The sequence below is a fragment of the Bombina bombina genome, chromosome 5, assembly GCF_027579735.1.
Source record: "Bombina bombina isolate aBomBom1 chromosome 5, aBomBom1.pri, whole genome shotgun sequence".
In the NCBI taxonomy this organism is placed as follows: Eukaryota; Metazoa; Chordata; class Amphibia; order Anura; family Bombinatoridae; genus Bombina; species Bombina bombina.
In genome coordinates, this window is record NC_069503.1 from 847,265,513 (window position 1) to 847,280,402 (window position 14,890).

At 37.9% G+C, this 14,890-nt stretch overlaps 1 protein-coding gene across 2 annotated transcripts in view; it reads left to right on the forward strand.

Annotated features, from left to right (window-relative positions):
• The window catches only part of TTC39C (tetratricopeptide repeat domain 39C), a 317,517-nt gene that overhangs the window by 286,845 nt on the left and 15,782 nt on the right, over positions 1 to 14,890 (forward strand). For both annotated transcript variants that reach the window (XM_053714981.1, XM_053714982.1), the window contains 3 exons: positions 2,585 to 2,694; positions 4,046 to 4,169; positions 6,801 to 6,898. In XM_053714981.1, coding sequence (XP_053570956.1) covers positions 2,585 to 2,694; positions 4,046 to 4,169; positions 6,801 to 6,898 — 332 coding nt within the window. The remainder of the gene's footprint in view (positions 1 to 2,584; positions 2,695 to 4,045; positions 4,170 to 6,800; positions 6,899 to 14,890) is intronic.

A 14,890-nucleotide genomic window follows, 5' to 3' on the forward strand; every position in this document is an offset into this window, starting at 1 on the left:
AATAAGCTCTTTTACCTGTAAAAAAAAAATACAATACCCCCCCAACATTACAACCCACCACCCACACACCCAACCCTACTCTAAAACCCACCCAATACCCCCTTAATAAAACCTAACACTACCCCCTTGAAGATCACCCTACCTTGAGACGTCTTCACCCAACCAGGCAGAAGTGGTCCTCCATATGGTCTGAAGTCTTCATCCTATCCGGGCAGAAGAGGTCCTCCAGATGGCCAGAAGTCTTCATCCAGGCGGCATCTTCTATCTTCATCCATCCGGAGTAGAGCGGGTCCATCTTCAAGACATCCAACGTGGAGCATCCTCTTCGTTCGACGGCGACTGGAACAATGACGGGTCCTTCTAATGATGTCATATAAGATGGCGTCCCTTCAATTCCGATTGGCTGATAGAATTCTATCAGCCAATCGGAATTAAGGTTGAAAAAATCCTATTGGCTGATCCAATCAGCCAATAGGATTGAGCTTGCATTCTATTGGCTGTTCCAATCAGCCAATAGTATGGGAGCTCAATCCTATTAGCTGTTCTAATCAGCCAATAGGATTGAACTTCAATCCTATTGGCTGATTGAATCAGCCAATAGGATTTTTTCTACCTTAATTCCGATTGGCTGATAGAATTCTTTCAGCCAATCAGAATTGAAGGGAAGCCATCTTGGATGACGTCATTTAAAGGACCCGTCATTATTCCAGTCACCATCGAACAAAGAGGATGCTCCGCGTCGGATGTCTTGAAGATGGACCCGCTCCGCTCCGGATGGATGAAAATAGAAGATATTGCCTGGGTGAAGACTTCTGGCCGTCTGGAGGACCTCTTCTGCCCGGATAGGATGAAGACTTCGGACCGTCTGGAGGACCACTTCTGCCCGGTTGGGTGAAGACATCTCAAGGTAAGGTGATCTTCAAGGGGGTAGTGTTAGGTTTTATTAATGGGGTATTGGGTGGGTTTTAGAGTAGGGTTGGGTGTGTGGGTGGTGGGTTTTAATGTTGGGGGGGGGTATTGTACTTTTTTTTTTACAGGTAAAAGAGCTGATTACTTTGGGGCAATGACCCGCAAAAAAGCCCTTTTAAGGGCTATTTGTAATTTAGTATAGGGTAGGAAATTTTTTTATTTTGGGAGGATTTTTTATTTTATTAGGGGGATTAGATTAGGTGTAATTCGTTTAAAAACATTGTAATTATTTTATTATTTTCTGTAATTTAGTGAGTTTTTTCCGTAATTTAGTTTATTTAATTTAATTGTAATTAATTGTAGTTAATTTAGGTAGTTTATTTAATTATAGTGTAGTGTTAGGTGTAATTGTAACTTAGGTTAGGTTTTATTTTACAGGTAAATTTGTATTTATTTTAACTAGGAAGTTATTAAATAGTTAATAACTATTTAATAACTATTGTACCTAGTTAAAATAAATACAAAGTTGCCTGTAAAATAAAAATAAACCCTGAGATAGCTACAATGTAATTATTAGTTATATTGTAGCTATCTTAGGGTTTATTTTACAGGTAAGTATTTAGTTTTAAATAGGAATAATTTGTTTAATGATAGGAATATTTATTTAGATGTATTTAAATTATATTTAAGTTAGGGGGGTGTTAGGGTTAGACTTAGATTTATGGGTTAATAACTTTATTATAGTGGCGGCGACGTTGGGGGCGGCAGATTAGTGGTTAATAATTGTAGGTAGGTTGCGACGACATTGGGGGCGGCAGAATAGGGGTTAATTACTATAATGTAGGTGTTGGCAATGTTGGGGGCGACAGATTAGGGGTTCAGAAGTATAATGTAGGTTGCAGCGGTGTCCGGAGCGGCAGATTAGGGGTTAATAATATTATGTAGGTGGCGACGATGTCGGGGGCATCAGATCAGGGGTTAATAAGTGTAAGATTAGGGGTGTTTAGACTCGGGGTTCATGTTAGGGTGTTAGGTGTAGACATAAAATGTGTTTCCCCATAGGAATCAATGGGACTGCGTTAGAAGCTGAACGCTGCTTTTTTGCAGGTGTTAGGTTTTTTTTCCAGCCGAATCTGCCCCATTGATTCCTATGGGGAAATCGTGCTCTACGCTAACTTTTTTGCGGATAACGCCGTTTTTAGAAAAACCTGTAATACCAGCGTTGTCTTAAGTGAGCGGTGAGAAAAAAATGCTCGTTAACACCGCACACCATTACCGACAAAAACTTGTAATCTAGCCGAAGGTAATTACAGAGGTAAAACGTGTATAATTATAACAGTGTTGGTTATGCAAAACTGGGGAATTGGTAATTAAGGGGTTATCTGTCTTTTAAAACAACAAAAATTCTGGTGTTTACTGTCCCTTTAATGCTTACTGCTTCATTAGTCCTTGTGCGTTTCTTCTCTTGTTTTTTTAATGGCTTTTTTTTCTTGTAATCCTGCTGTGTATTTTTTTTCTTTCTTCCTTGTCTTTAACTTTTAACATTGTGAAGGTCCTATTATTCGGAGTCTCCCTGTCCTTCTTCATATTTTCTAGTAACTCTACACTGTGCTGTATTTCTTAGCTATAACATTATAAGGTTGTAGAGATAACACCTCTTGTATGCTTCTTCCAGTATGTCAGGGTGCTACAGGTGATGTGGAAGGGGCACACAATGTGTTTAAAGATGTCCAGAAGCTTTTCAAAAGGAAGAACAATCAGATTGAGCAATTTTCAGTTAAAAAGGTGGGTTTACTTCCTAGCCTGGAAATAAAGAGACTTGAAGAGGGCATGCTGGGTAAGATCAATTGCAAAAGATCAAATTTACCCCCCCCCCCCTTTTTTATTTTTGTATTCTTCCCCGATGTTCTCCAATGATAAACACTGGCCAATGAATGCTTATAGGCTCCATACAACGTATCAATCGATACCATACGGCTGTGCTGTTCGTCTTTTCTCACTTCTTGCTGATATGTTTTTGGTGAAGTAAGGCTGAATATGAGTAGGACACATCCTAATTTGCACCGTAAAGTGCTGTTTGTTTCGTGTACCTTTTGTTACTTCTGTGTATGATTTAATTTTGTTAATCTTTTAAAACACATCAATAAAAAACTAAAGGTAGATAGTTAAATAGACTTACAGTAATAATAAATTACCAGCTATTTCATTAAATATGTTTTTTTAACATGTTTTCCTCTGCCTGTTTGTTTAAAGGAAAACACGTATTCAAACACATGTATTCTGACACTACCAAGTTTCCCAAAAAAAGGATATGTGCAGATCAGCCGGTCATATATTGACTGATCTTTTATTTAGGCTTTTCTGTGGCATCATGGGAGTGAGAGGGTGCACAAGTTTGCCTATGTGTTTAACCCTTTATTGTGGGTTAAACACATATAGCAGAGAATTCCTTAAAAATTAAACCCATGAACAAGTAAATCTACAGTTTATCATTGGCAACAGCTCAGCTTTTACACGCAAGGACTTGAGCATAATTTGAGGATGTAGTGTATACTCCCAAGCACATGGGCTTTGTTTCCTCCATATTGCTTCTGCACAATGTATAGCCGCTTATGTACACATTTGTTTTATAAAAGCTTTTGTTTTCTTGGTAAGGATTGATATAAGTGTAATATTATTGTGTTAGTCGGATATATTGTAACATACAATTGCACTTTTTTAATAAAATAAACAAATCCCTGTATAAAATGACAGGTTTCATGTACTTGTCACAGGTCCTTGTCAGACAAGACAATTCCATGAGTGGTTTCAAATTTGAATTTGACCATCCTAGCGTCCCCTCACCAGGGGTTATAGTAGACAGGACAAGGATGTCTGTGCTATTTTACTTATTTTTCTTGCATACACGTTTTTTTTAACTATGTACTATGAATGGCAAATAACTGCCTCTCTAGCGGAACACACAAATTCTCCAAGAGGGCACAAGGTTGAGCTTAATATGATACGCCTTTTAAACTTCTCTATATAGTGATTTTGTTTAGAATTTTAGTATGAATATATTTTATTAGCATATAAATGAATCCGTTCTCTTTGACACTGGTGCTATAAAACAATGTTTGTGGGATTATTTTTGCAGGGTGAGAGATTTAGAAAGCACGTGCCAACAAAAGAGCTCTGCGTGATCGCCACTATTGAGGTGCTTTATCTGTGGAAAGCTCTTCCGAATTGTTCACTCACCAACCTCCAACACATGAGCCAAGGTGAAAGAAAAACACACACTTTATCTTTCTCTGCATGTACTTATTGTATTTCTTAATTTCTAATCCAACATTGGATAACTCTGTGTGTCTTGGCCTATTGTGAGAAAAAGGATATTTGGCTTTTGTTAACACCTAAAATAAATTTTATCACCACTTTACTCTTATATAATCACAATTCTTTAAAGGTCAATAGTTAAATGTGCATGGGTTCATTTCTAATTTAAACAGGCATTTTTTTGCAGTATACTTCCAGTTGCAAAAAATGCTTCTAGTGAGAGTTATTGTTTTTTAGTGGTATACGCACATATGCTGTGAGTACCCTATGCACCAGTAGTCAAACGCTACATCTTCACATAGAGTAAGCAGTGGCTTGTATGGCACAAATTAAGTCTTCACTGGTACAATACACATCATCTACAGCTTAAGCAGCAATGTTGTTTAAATCCTGATCTTCCCTTCACATGTGACATATAAGTGTATTCAGCTGAAACAGTAAAAACTTTAACTAGAAGCATTTTGTCAATGGAAGTTTATTACGAAAATAATTCTATTTAAAACTGAAATACATTCATACACATTTCAGTTTTGACCTTTCTATCTCTTTAATTTTAATTCTAAAGTTTATAGCGGTGTCAGAGTTGAATTTACTAGAGAAACAAACTCAGGAACTTCACAGATTCATTGAAGACAAACACACAGTTTTATCTACTGTATGTCCTGTACATTATTCAGCTCTCTAAAGAAGTTTACACAAATAAAACTTATAATGAACCAAATTATTCTCATTGGGGAAATGTTTTGACTGCAACCCAAAAATAACTGTTATCCAGGAGAGAAGCTCAAGAGAAGTCCTATAATTAGGAGAAAATTGAAGACTATAGGAAGATAGCAGATTACAAAAAAGATTTTTCGAGATTATATGGAAATGAGAATGAATATAAAAAAGTAATTATTGTTAATTGTTTTGACTTTGAGATTTATTTTTGTATTTGATTGCAAGGATAGTTATGAGATATAAGATTAATATGATAGTAAAATCAGAAGAACTCCAAATATTAATGTTAAAAATAAATATGTTAGCAATAAATAGAAATTCATTTTAAATTAGTACAAGTAAAAATCCCCAAATCCGGAATTCCAAAAGCCAGACTTTTTTTATCAAAACGTCTTTAAAAATAAAATTATTACAAATGAAATTTTTTTCACCGCCAGTAGATCATAATTTTTTCTGCCTGAATCTTTGGTTTGATTTTTGTGTTCTAAAATGCCAATGCTAGTCCATATTAATTTAAAACAACTATTGGTTTTCTGATTACAGTACTGTGCTATCTTTCTGATCATACTATAGATACAAAACTAATAAAAATGATAGCAAACTATCTTTAGGTTGCATTTATGAACTGCATTGTGAAATAAGATATTGCTGTTTACACTTGGTCTCATTCCCTCTACAAGATGTCCAATTTTACAGATGAAAATATACAAATATTCCAAAAGCCAAACTATTCTGAAATCCAAACATTTTCTGGTCCCAATTTATATAAAGAGTTTTGTAGATGAATCATTAACATTACTTGATTTTATTTTGGAAGAGCAAGATACTTTTTATCAATTGTTACAAGGTTAAAAAATACATATAGTAGCGCTTTTGTGTTATCACTACCTTACCTGCAAGTAGTCATTTATGGATATAGAACATCACTGCCTTTTAAACTTTAAATATATCCTTTTTTTTATGACGTTTGAATCTGTAGCCAATCATCATCCTGCCCAACTGGCTCATTTTAGTGAATAGGAGTTCTTTATAGACATGCGTGTAGCTGTGCAATTCAGGCTTTCCATTGGATCTCTACAAGTAAACCAGTGGATCTCGTGTTTCACTGTTTACTTGTAGCTATATATCCAAAGCACTCCAGCCACCAGAAAAAATCTTTGTTTAAAAGACCTTTATTTTCATTAGTTGGGTCCAAAAGTTTACAGGAACAACGTTTCGAACTTACAATAGGCTGTTAGTCATGTACATGACTAAGAACCTATTGTAGGTTCGAAACATTGTTCCTGTAAACTTTTGGACCCAACTAATGAAATTAAAGGTCTTTTAAACAAAGATTTCTTCTGGTGGCTGGAGTGCTTTGGATGTATGACTATTTGGATTGACAAGATTTGGCAAATCTTACTCCGTGCCCCACAAACAGGTGTGCTGTTCTCCTTCCCTTTTGATTTTCAGTACTTGTAGCTATAGACATTTTTAATTGGAACATGCAGATTGATTTATTCCTTCTAGGGAGCACGCAACAACTGTTACGTATAGAGTAGGTGGTACCGCTCTATACGTCATTCAGATGCGGGACAAAATAGAATAGAAAAATGATCATCCGGTTAGTGCTTTTATAACATATTTATAATTAATAAACTAAAATTTTTAACAAAATATCGAAGCAGTTAAAGTTTACAAAATCACATATAATCGATAGACATTGTGAAGTAATAGATTGTTTGTTTACCATCACTTTAATGTTCACGTGCATATATCACAGTTTCACGAAGTAGAGCTGTGTGGCATTATAATTTTTTTCTCTTCTGTTAGCCAAAATTGTGCTCGTAAGGTAATTACTGCCTATTTTTTTGCAGCCTGCCATGAAGTTCTGGATCCATCTGTTATAGGTTTAAGAAATTTGCTGCTCGGTGCTATCCACAAATGCTTAGGAAACTCTGAAGATGCGATTCAGGTAAAACTGTAAATTTAAAAGACAAAACCATATATAAAGAATAATAGGGTATGATGAACTAACGGAGTATTATATGGTAAAAATTACTAACTGTTGCAGAAATTGTTATTGTAACATATGTACAAGTGAGTTGGAGAAATAGCTCCACCTTTTGGTTGCCTGAAAGAACTGCTAAGGTAGATGCCACATGTTTTTTATTCCACTGAAACAATTCTACAAGTACTTCATAGCTTGATTTGTGACTCTAAGACAATGAATAATACCGTTTACAGATACTAAATCAATATTAGACGATCTCCAAGCTACACATATATAGTGAATATTTCTCTTGCAAGGTGTATCCAGTCCACGGCTTCATCCTTTACTTGTGGGATATTCTCATTCCCTACAGGAAGTAGCAAATAGAGCACACAGCAAAGCTGTCCATATAGCTCCCCCTCTAGCTCCACCCCCCAGTCATTCTCTTTGCTGGCTCTAAGCACTAGGGTCTCTCTCGGGAGTGGTGTTAGAATTGTAGTTTTATTATCTTCAATCAAAAGTTTATTTTAAATGGTACCGACACTTATTCAAGGCAATAGATTGTTTGGCTAAGGAAAAATCATTTTGCAAGACACTTTGAAAGCCCTTTTGGGTTTTTTTCTGGGGTTATTACCACATGGCTGTTTTTTAGTCACTTAGGAGTGATTTACTAAGCCTCACAGCTCCGGAGTAGAGTGGGAGGGGCCTAATTGCCTCAGATGCACAGTTAGAATTGCAGAGAAGTTCATGCTGTTTCACATGGAGGGTCCTGCTGATGTTTGAGGGCCTAAAAGAAGCTATATTCCCCCAAATCTGATCCCTAAGGGAAGGTAGGGCCACAGCAAGGCTGTGGCAAGGTGCTGTAGTGATTTAACCAGGTGTTTGCTTTAGGCTGCTCTGGTTTGGGCATTAAGAGATTGTATTGGCCTTTCTGAGGTCTCACGGGTGGAAGGTGAACATCAAAAAGAGTTCTCTCTCCCCCCTCACAAGAGTTCCATTCCTAGGAACCCTGATAGACTCGGTAGAAATGAAAATATTTCTGACGGAGGTCAGAAAGCTAAAACTCTTAACTACTTGCCGAGCTCTTTATTCCATTCCTCGGCCATCTGTGGCTCAGTGCATGGAGACAATCGGACTAATGGTTGCGGCAATGGACATAGTCCCTTTTGCTCGGATACACCTCAGACCACTGCAACTATGCATGCTCAAACAGTGGAATGGGGATTATGCAGATTTGTCTCCTCAAATTCAGTTGGACCAGGAGACCAGAGATTCTCTTCTTTCCGCAGGCCAGAGTGGATCATCGTAACGACCGACGCCAGTCTGTTAGGCTGGGGTGCGGTCTGGGACTCCCTGAAAGCTCAGGGCTTATGGTCTCGGGAAGAAACTCTTCTCCCGATAAACATTCTGGAACTGAGGGCGATATTCAACGCTCTTCAGGCATGGCCTCAACTAGCGGCGGCCAAATTCATCAGATTTCAGTCGGACAACATCACGACTGTAGCTTACGTCAATCATCAGGGGGAACAAAGAGTTCCCTAGCGATGACGGAAGTAACCAAAATAATCAGGTGGGCGGAGGATCACTCCTGCCATCTCTCAGCAATTCACATCCCAGAAGTAGACAACTGGGAGGCGGATTTTCTAAGTCGTCAGACTTTTCACCCGGGGGAGTGGGAACTCCACCCGGAGGTATTTGCCCAGCTGACTCAGCTATGGGGCACCCCAGAGTTGGATCTGATGGCGTCCCGTCAGAACACCAAACTTCCTCTCTACGGGTCCAGGTCCCGGGATCCCAAGGCGGTATTGATAGATGCTCTAGCAGCGCCTTGGTCCTTCAATCTGGCTTATGTTTTTCCACCGTTTCCTCTCCTTCCGCGTCTGGTTGCCAGAATCAAGCAGGAGAAGGCTTCGGTGATTCTGATAGCGCCTGCGTGGCCACGCAGGACTTGGTATGCAGACCTAGTGGACATGTCATCTGTCCCACCATGGACACTGCCAATGAGACAGGATCTTCTGATACAGGGTCCATTCAAGCATCCAAATTTAGTTTATCTACGTCTGACTGCTTGGAGATTGAACGCTTAATTCTATCAAAGCGTGGGTTCTCTGAGTCAGTTATAGATACTCTGATTCAGGCTAGAAAGCCTGTCACCAGGAAAATCTACCATAAGATATGGCGGAAATATCTTTGTTGGTGTGAATCCAAGGGTTACAAAGAATTATAGGAGCGCCAATAAAGGCTAAAGTAAACTACAGGTACCTTAATATATAGATTACATAAAACGATGTCACCAATTAGATGAATCCAAGAAGTTTAAAAACAATATTCCCAATTTGGATAAGTCGATAAAGTTAAAAAAAAATATAACAAATGAATGAGTAAAATATATCCTTTTTAATAACACACACTAGTTTTAAAGTATAAAATCACAGTTTAATAATACGACCTGATCAGATAACTTCACTGATCACTAATTTATTTATAACATAAAGGTCACTTATAGCATAAGAAAACCACTATTCCGGTTTTTTAGAGCGACTCGGTATGAGTCTAAAAAGTGCATCAAGATAATGATTGGAATGAAACAATATAAATGATGATTGGGATAAAATAATATCAATGCTTAGGTGGGTGTGCAATAGACACGCAAATTAGTGAGAAAAAAGAAAACAGATATATTCACTTGTGAAAAAAATGTGTACCAAGAAATGTGCGTACAAAAAAAACCAAAAAATATATATATAAAAAATATATATATAAAAAAATATATATATATAACAAAAAAAATATATATATAATACGATCTAATACCGGTATGATCTGTGAATAAAATCAACATAAAAATGTGAATTACATAAGTGTCTAAAAGACCAGGTAGATAACCAGAGCTGTCCTTAGCTATTATATCTAAGAACCAGGTTTGGTTATATTAGAAGCTATTGGTATCCTAAACAAATTTCTGATTACTGTAACTATCAAAAGCTATTAGTTTCCTAAACCAATTTCTAAATGTTAAAAATATACAATACAATATATGCCAGCATCTAGGAATATAAAACAAAATTATGACAATATTAAAACCCAATTTAGTGGGAGAACAACAAATTATAAAAAATCAAAGTCCATGGTCCAATGAATAACTAATCCAAATAACAGTCGGATGATGAGGATAATTCTTGGGTCCAAAGGTCTCCGGAAACCTGTTGAAAAAATATATAAAGTGCACTAAACAAAGGGCTTAAAGGGACTGAGTCTAACAGGTAATGGACTCACCCTATGAGCTGATCCTGGTGATATATGAGCCTCACAAATCTCTCCAATGTCAACGCGTTTCGGCCCTGTGATGGGGCCTTTTTCAAGACAATAGTGAGGCTCAATTGAAACTGACCTTAAATAATGTTAAAATCTAAAATTGGTGCCAAAAAATTGCGCCAAAAATTTGCGCTCGCGAAACCGGATGTAGCCGCGACCGGAAGTGACGTATTAGTCACATGGTTTGGTCGGAAGTGGCTGCGGCCGGAAGTGACATATGTTTCTTACCGGTATTACCTCCGGCTCCATCTTTGAAATGGGCATATGCTAGCAAATGTGGGCAATTTATCCAATAATAATATCTATTATTATTATGTTAAAAAAAAAAAATTCCTACTGTGTAGATTTTTGTCGCCGACCCCTTATTTAAGAGGTAGTTTATAGGCTAGTGGTTATATTAATGAGTTAGTAGAAAAATGTCGTTAAAAGGTTATAAAAATACTATAGATGTGTTATAAAAAATTGTTATAAAAAATGTTATATAGATATTACCAAACATTCTATGGTGAAAAAAACGAATTTGTAATACACAATTTTGATTTTAGGCTCATATACTACCAGGATTCACAGAAGTTACATAGTTAAAATCACATAATACATATTTAAAAAATTACGACTGTACAAATATATTCAATATATTTTTATTAGTAAACGAGTAGGGAAACCATTACTGTTAAAACAGACGAGTTTGGGGTGGAGAAAAAAAGCAAAAAATATACATATATTATATCTATGCATTTTGTTCTCATAACTACAAATATTTATATACAAGGACATTATGGCATTAGTTGATAGAAGGATCCAAATGAGGTCTTGGATCACTCGTTATAATTACTGCAATTACTAACATCCTGGGAAGGACCCTAAAGGGACTAGCATATCAACTCAATGATGGATATTGTTTCTAGGTAGTCAATAATGCTATTATTCACATTGTTAAGAGTTAACTGATATAACGCATCTTTGGGGGTCTTTGCTCTGGAAACCAACAATACATAACCTATAACGGGGTGTATAGGTGAAGATAGTTGTGGGAAGTGGAAACAAGTGCTACCTTTGGGGTAACAATGGGGGTGGTCAGAATAGATGTACTATTTCAAAATTGGCATTTAACCCTCTAGGGTAGATACAATCCATTTTGAAAATCCATTCTGATTCTTTCTTGAGTAATTTGGACTCCATATTACCTCCTCTCCAATCTTTGGTCAATTTGTGAATCCCCATATATTTCAGACTCTTACTACTACCTCCATGTCCCTCAAAAAAGTGTTTGTATAGAGGTACATCAGTTTTTTTCCACTTTATTTGAAGAAGATGTTCACGGATCCTGTCCTTCAACTTGCGGGTGGTCTGACCTATGTATTGTAGACCACATCCACATTCAATCAGGTAGATAACGCATTGGTCCGTGCATCTGATAGTTTGTCTGATCTTAAATAATTCTTGAGAGATTTTTGACTTGCAGGTATCTTTCTTCAATCCATGAGTGCAGGCCTTGCATCGATGGCACGGGAAAAAACCTTGTAACCCCATCCCCATGACCCCCAAGGTGTTGTTATTTTTCTTATTTTTAGGCACACTAGGAGCCAGGATGGACTTCAGATTCTCTGTTTTTCTGTAAATAAAACTGGGATATATGGGGAGGTGTTCACCCAAGATATCATCATCCCTCAAAAGGTGCCAGTGTCTTCTTATTATATCCTCAATCCTTTTCTTATTTTCACTATATGTAGTGATGAAGGGGATTTTCAGATTCCCAGCCTCTTCCATCAATGTATTCTTTTTCGGTTTGTAAGTCAGCAGAGTGTCTCTTTTTATAGCACTGATTTCTTTGATGGTATTATTGATAAGGCCTTCCTCGTAGCCCCTTTCCAAAAACCTATTCTTCAATGTCATTGATTGTTCCATCCACTTTTCTTCACTTGAGCAGTTCTTTCTTATTCGCATTAGCTGCCCCTTCGGTATGTTATCAATCCATTTCTTATGGTGGCAGCTGGTTTGGTGGATGTAGTTGTTAGAGTCCACTTCTTTGAAGTGGGTGGATGTTTCGATTTTCCCATTGGTGACCTGGATGTTTAGATCAAGAAAGGTTATGGAGTTCTTACTTGTGAAGTTTGTGAATTTAAGATTTAGTTCATTTAGATTCATGACCTCTAGGGTGTGTTTCAGATCATTTTCACTCCCTCTCCATATGATTAGGAGGTCATCTATGTAACGTTTGTAGAGGACCAGATCCGCGCTAGCCTGGCAGGATTCCCAAAATATGGTTTCCCACTTCCCCATATATAAGTTGGCATAACTTGGCGCGAATCTGGTCCCCATGGCTGTTCCACAGATCTGCCGGTAAAATTTATTTTCAAAATTGAAATAGTTATGCTTGAGGATATAATCAATGCTGTCTATTATGAACCGTCTTTGGGGTTCTGGCATATTTTCATCTTTATTCAAATAATAACTGATGGACTCGAGACCTTTTTCATGGGGGATCGAAGTGTAGAGTGATGTGACATCACTGGTAGCCATAATAAGGTTTTCTTCCCATTTAATATCTTTCAATAGATTGAGTACTTCGGTTGAATCCCTCAGATAAGATGGTAGCGATCTTACATAGGGTTGGAGAGTCTTATCAATGTATTCTGATAAGTTACTCGACAGAGAGTCAATGCCTGATACAATCGGTCGTCCAGGAGGGTTGACCAAACTCTTATGTATTTTAGGCAAATAATAGAACACTGGGATCCTGGGGTATTTGTTGGTTAAATAATTGGTTTCTTTATCATTGAGTATTCCCATATCGTGGGCCTCTGTGATGAGGGAATCTAGAATGTTCTTATATTCATTGGTCGGATTACTTCTCAATATTTCGTATGTTCCACTGTCGTCCAAAATCCTCCTTGATTCCTTTACGTAGTCAGCTTTATTCAATATCACTATTCCCCCGCCCTTATCCGCGGGTTTAATGACGATGTCATCGTTGTGTTCCAACTCTGATACGACTTTTCTTTGTTTGTTGTTAAGGTTCATTTTGTAAACTTTTTTAGATGTTAACTTCTTGATGTCATTACTGACCATAGTCTCGAAGGATTCAATGGCCGGACCTTTACAATGGGTGGGATAGAACCGTGATTTTGGGCGGAGGTCTGTGTGTATAAATTCGTCCTCATCAGGACGTCTGGGTCCAAGTGTTAAGTTGTGTTCCACTTGGGACTTTAAAAAATATCTTTTTAGAGTCAACTTTCGTACAAACTCTTTAGTATTTAGATAGGTGTGGAATTTATCCAAACCCTTAGATGGAGCATATGAAAGACCCAAACCCAAAACTTCTTTTTCCTCCGGTTTCAAAACCTTACTGCTTAAATTGAATACTCCTTTTACTTCCCTCTTATTAGCTTCCGGGTCCGTTTCCACACTCTTAGATGTAGTTATTGGGGAGTCCAGGTGGTCTCTGTTCTTGTTTCTAGACCCTGCCCTTCGTCCCCGATGTATCTTCTTTTTAGGGGTGTATCCATGTCCTCCAATGTGACTTGTTTTCTTTTTCCTTTCGGTTCCCTCATCTGTGGATTGTGTCCCATCTCTAAAAAAGGGGCGGAAGAGGAGGCTTGAGTGGTCCCTTCCCTTGTGTCATTTCCAATTTCTCTCGATGACTGGGTGGCTAGAGGGGAGAATCTATTAGGCATCACCCTAAAGTTCTCTTTCCATTCGTTCTGTCTTCTTTGATTCATCTGGGGGTAGTATTCTTCCCTCTGTTGTTGTCGTGTTTGGTTTGCCTGGGGATAGTTTTCTTCCCTGCGGTGTTGCCATGTTTGTCTAAACGGGGTTCTCTCTTGTCGTCTCCCCATCGGTTCATTAAAATTCCCAAAGCCTGATTCGTCTTGGTGACGTTGGTATTGTCTAGAATAATCTCTGGGCTCATAAGGCCGATATTGCCTGTTGTTACGTCTGTACCAATGGGGGGGGGGGGTGGTTCTTCCCTCCTAGGTCCTTCATAGGAATCATTGTTAAATATATATTGGTCATAAGTCCCGTATTGTTGATTCCTCTGCCAATTCCCTGTATTACCAGATTCTCTTCCACGATGGATATCGTCATTGGAGTTATTTCTAATCCAGTTTCTCTCTTGATGAAATCCTTGCCATTCTCTGTTCTGGAATCTCCTCTGTTGGGGTCTAGTATATCTGTTCTGTGGCCTTATATTGGGATTTGGATTCCCATGTCCCCTTCTTCTTCCATCATTGGTGGTATATGAATTGGGGGGCGTTTCTACCCATTCTCCTTGGATGAGGGGCTGCAACTTTGCAGCCTGTTGAGCTGTAAAAAGAGACACTCTGCTGACTTACAAACCGAAAAAGAATACATCGATGGAAGAGGCTGGGAATCTGAAAATCCCCTTCATCACTACATATAGTGAAAATAAGAAAAGGATTGAGGATATAATAAGAAGACACTGGCACCTTTTGAGGGATGATGATATCTTGGGTGAACACCTCCCCATATATCCCAGTTTTATTTACAGAAAAACAGAGAATCTGAAGTCCATCCTGGCTCCTAGTGTGCCTAAAAATAAGAAAAATAACAACACCTTGGGGGTCATGGGGATGGGGTTACAAGGTTTTTTCCCGTGCCATCGATGCAAGGCCTGCACTCATGGATTGAAGAAAG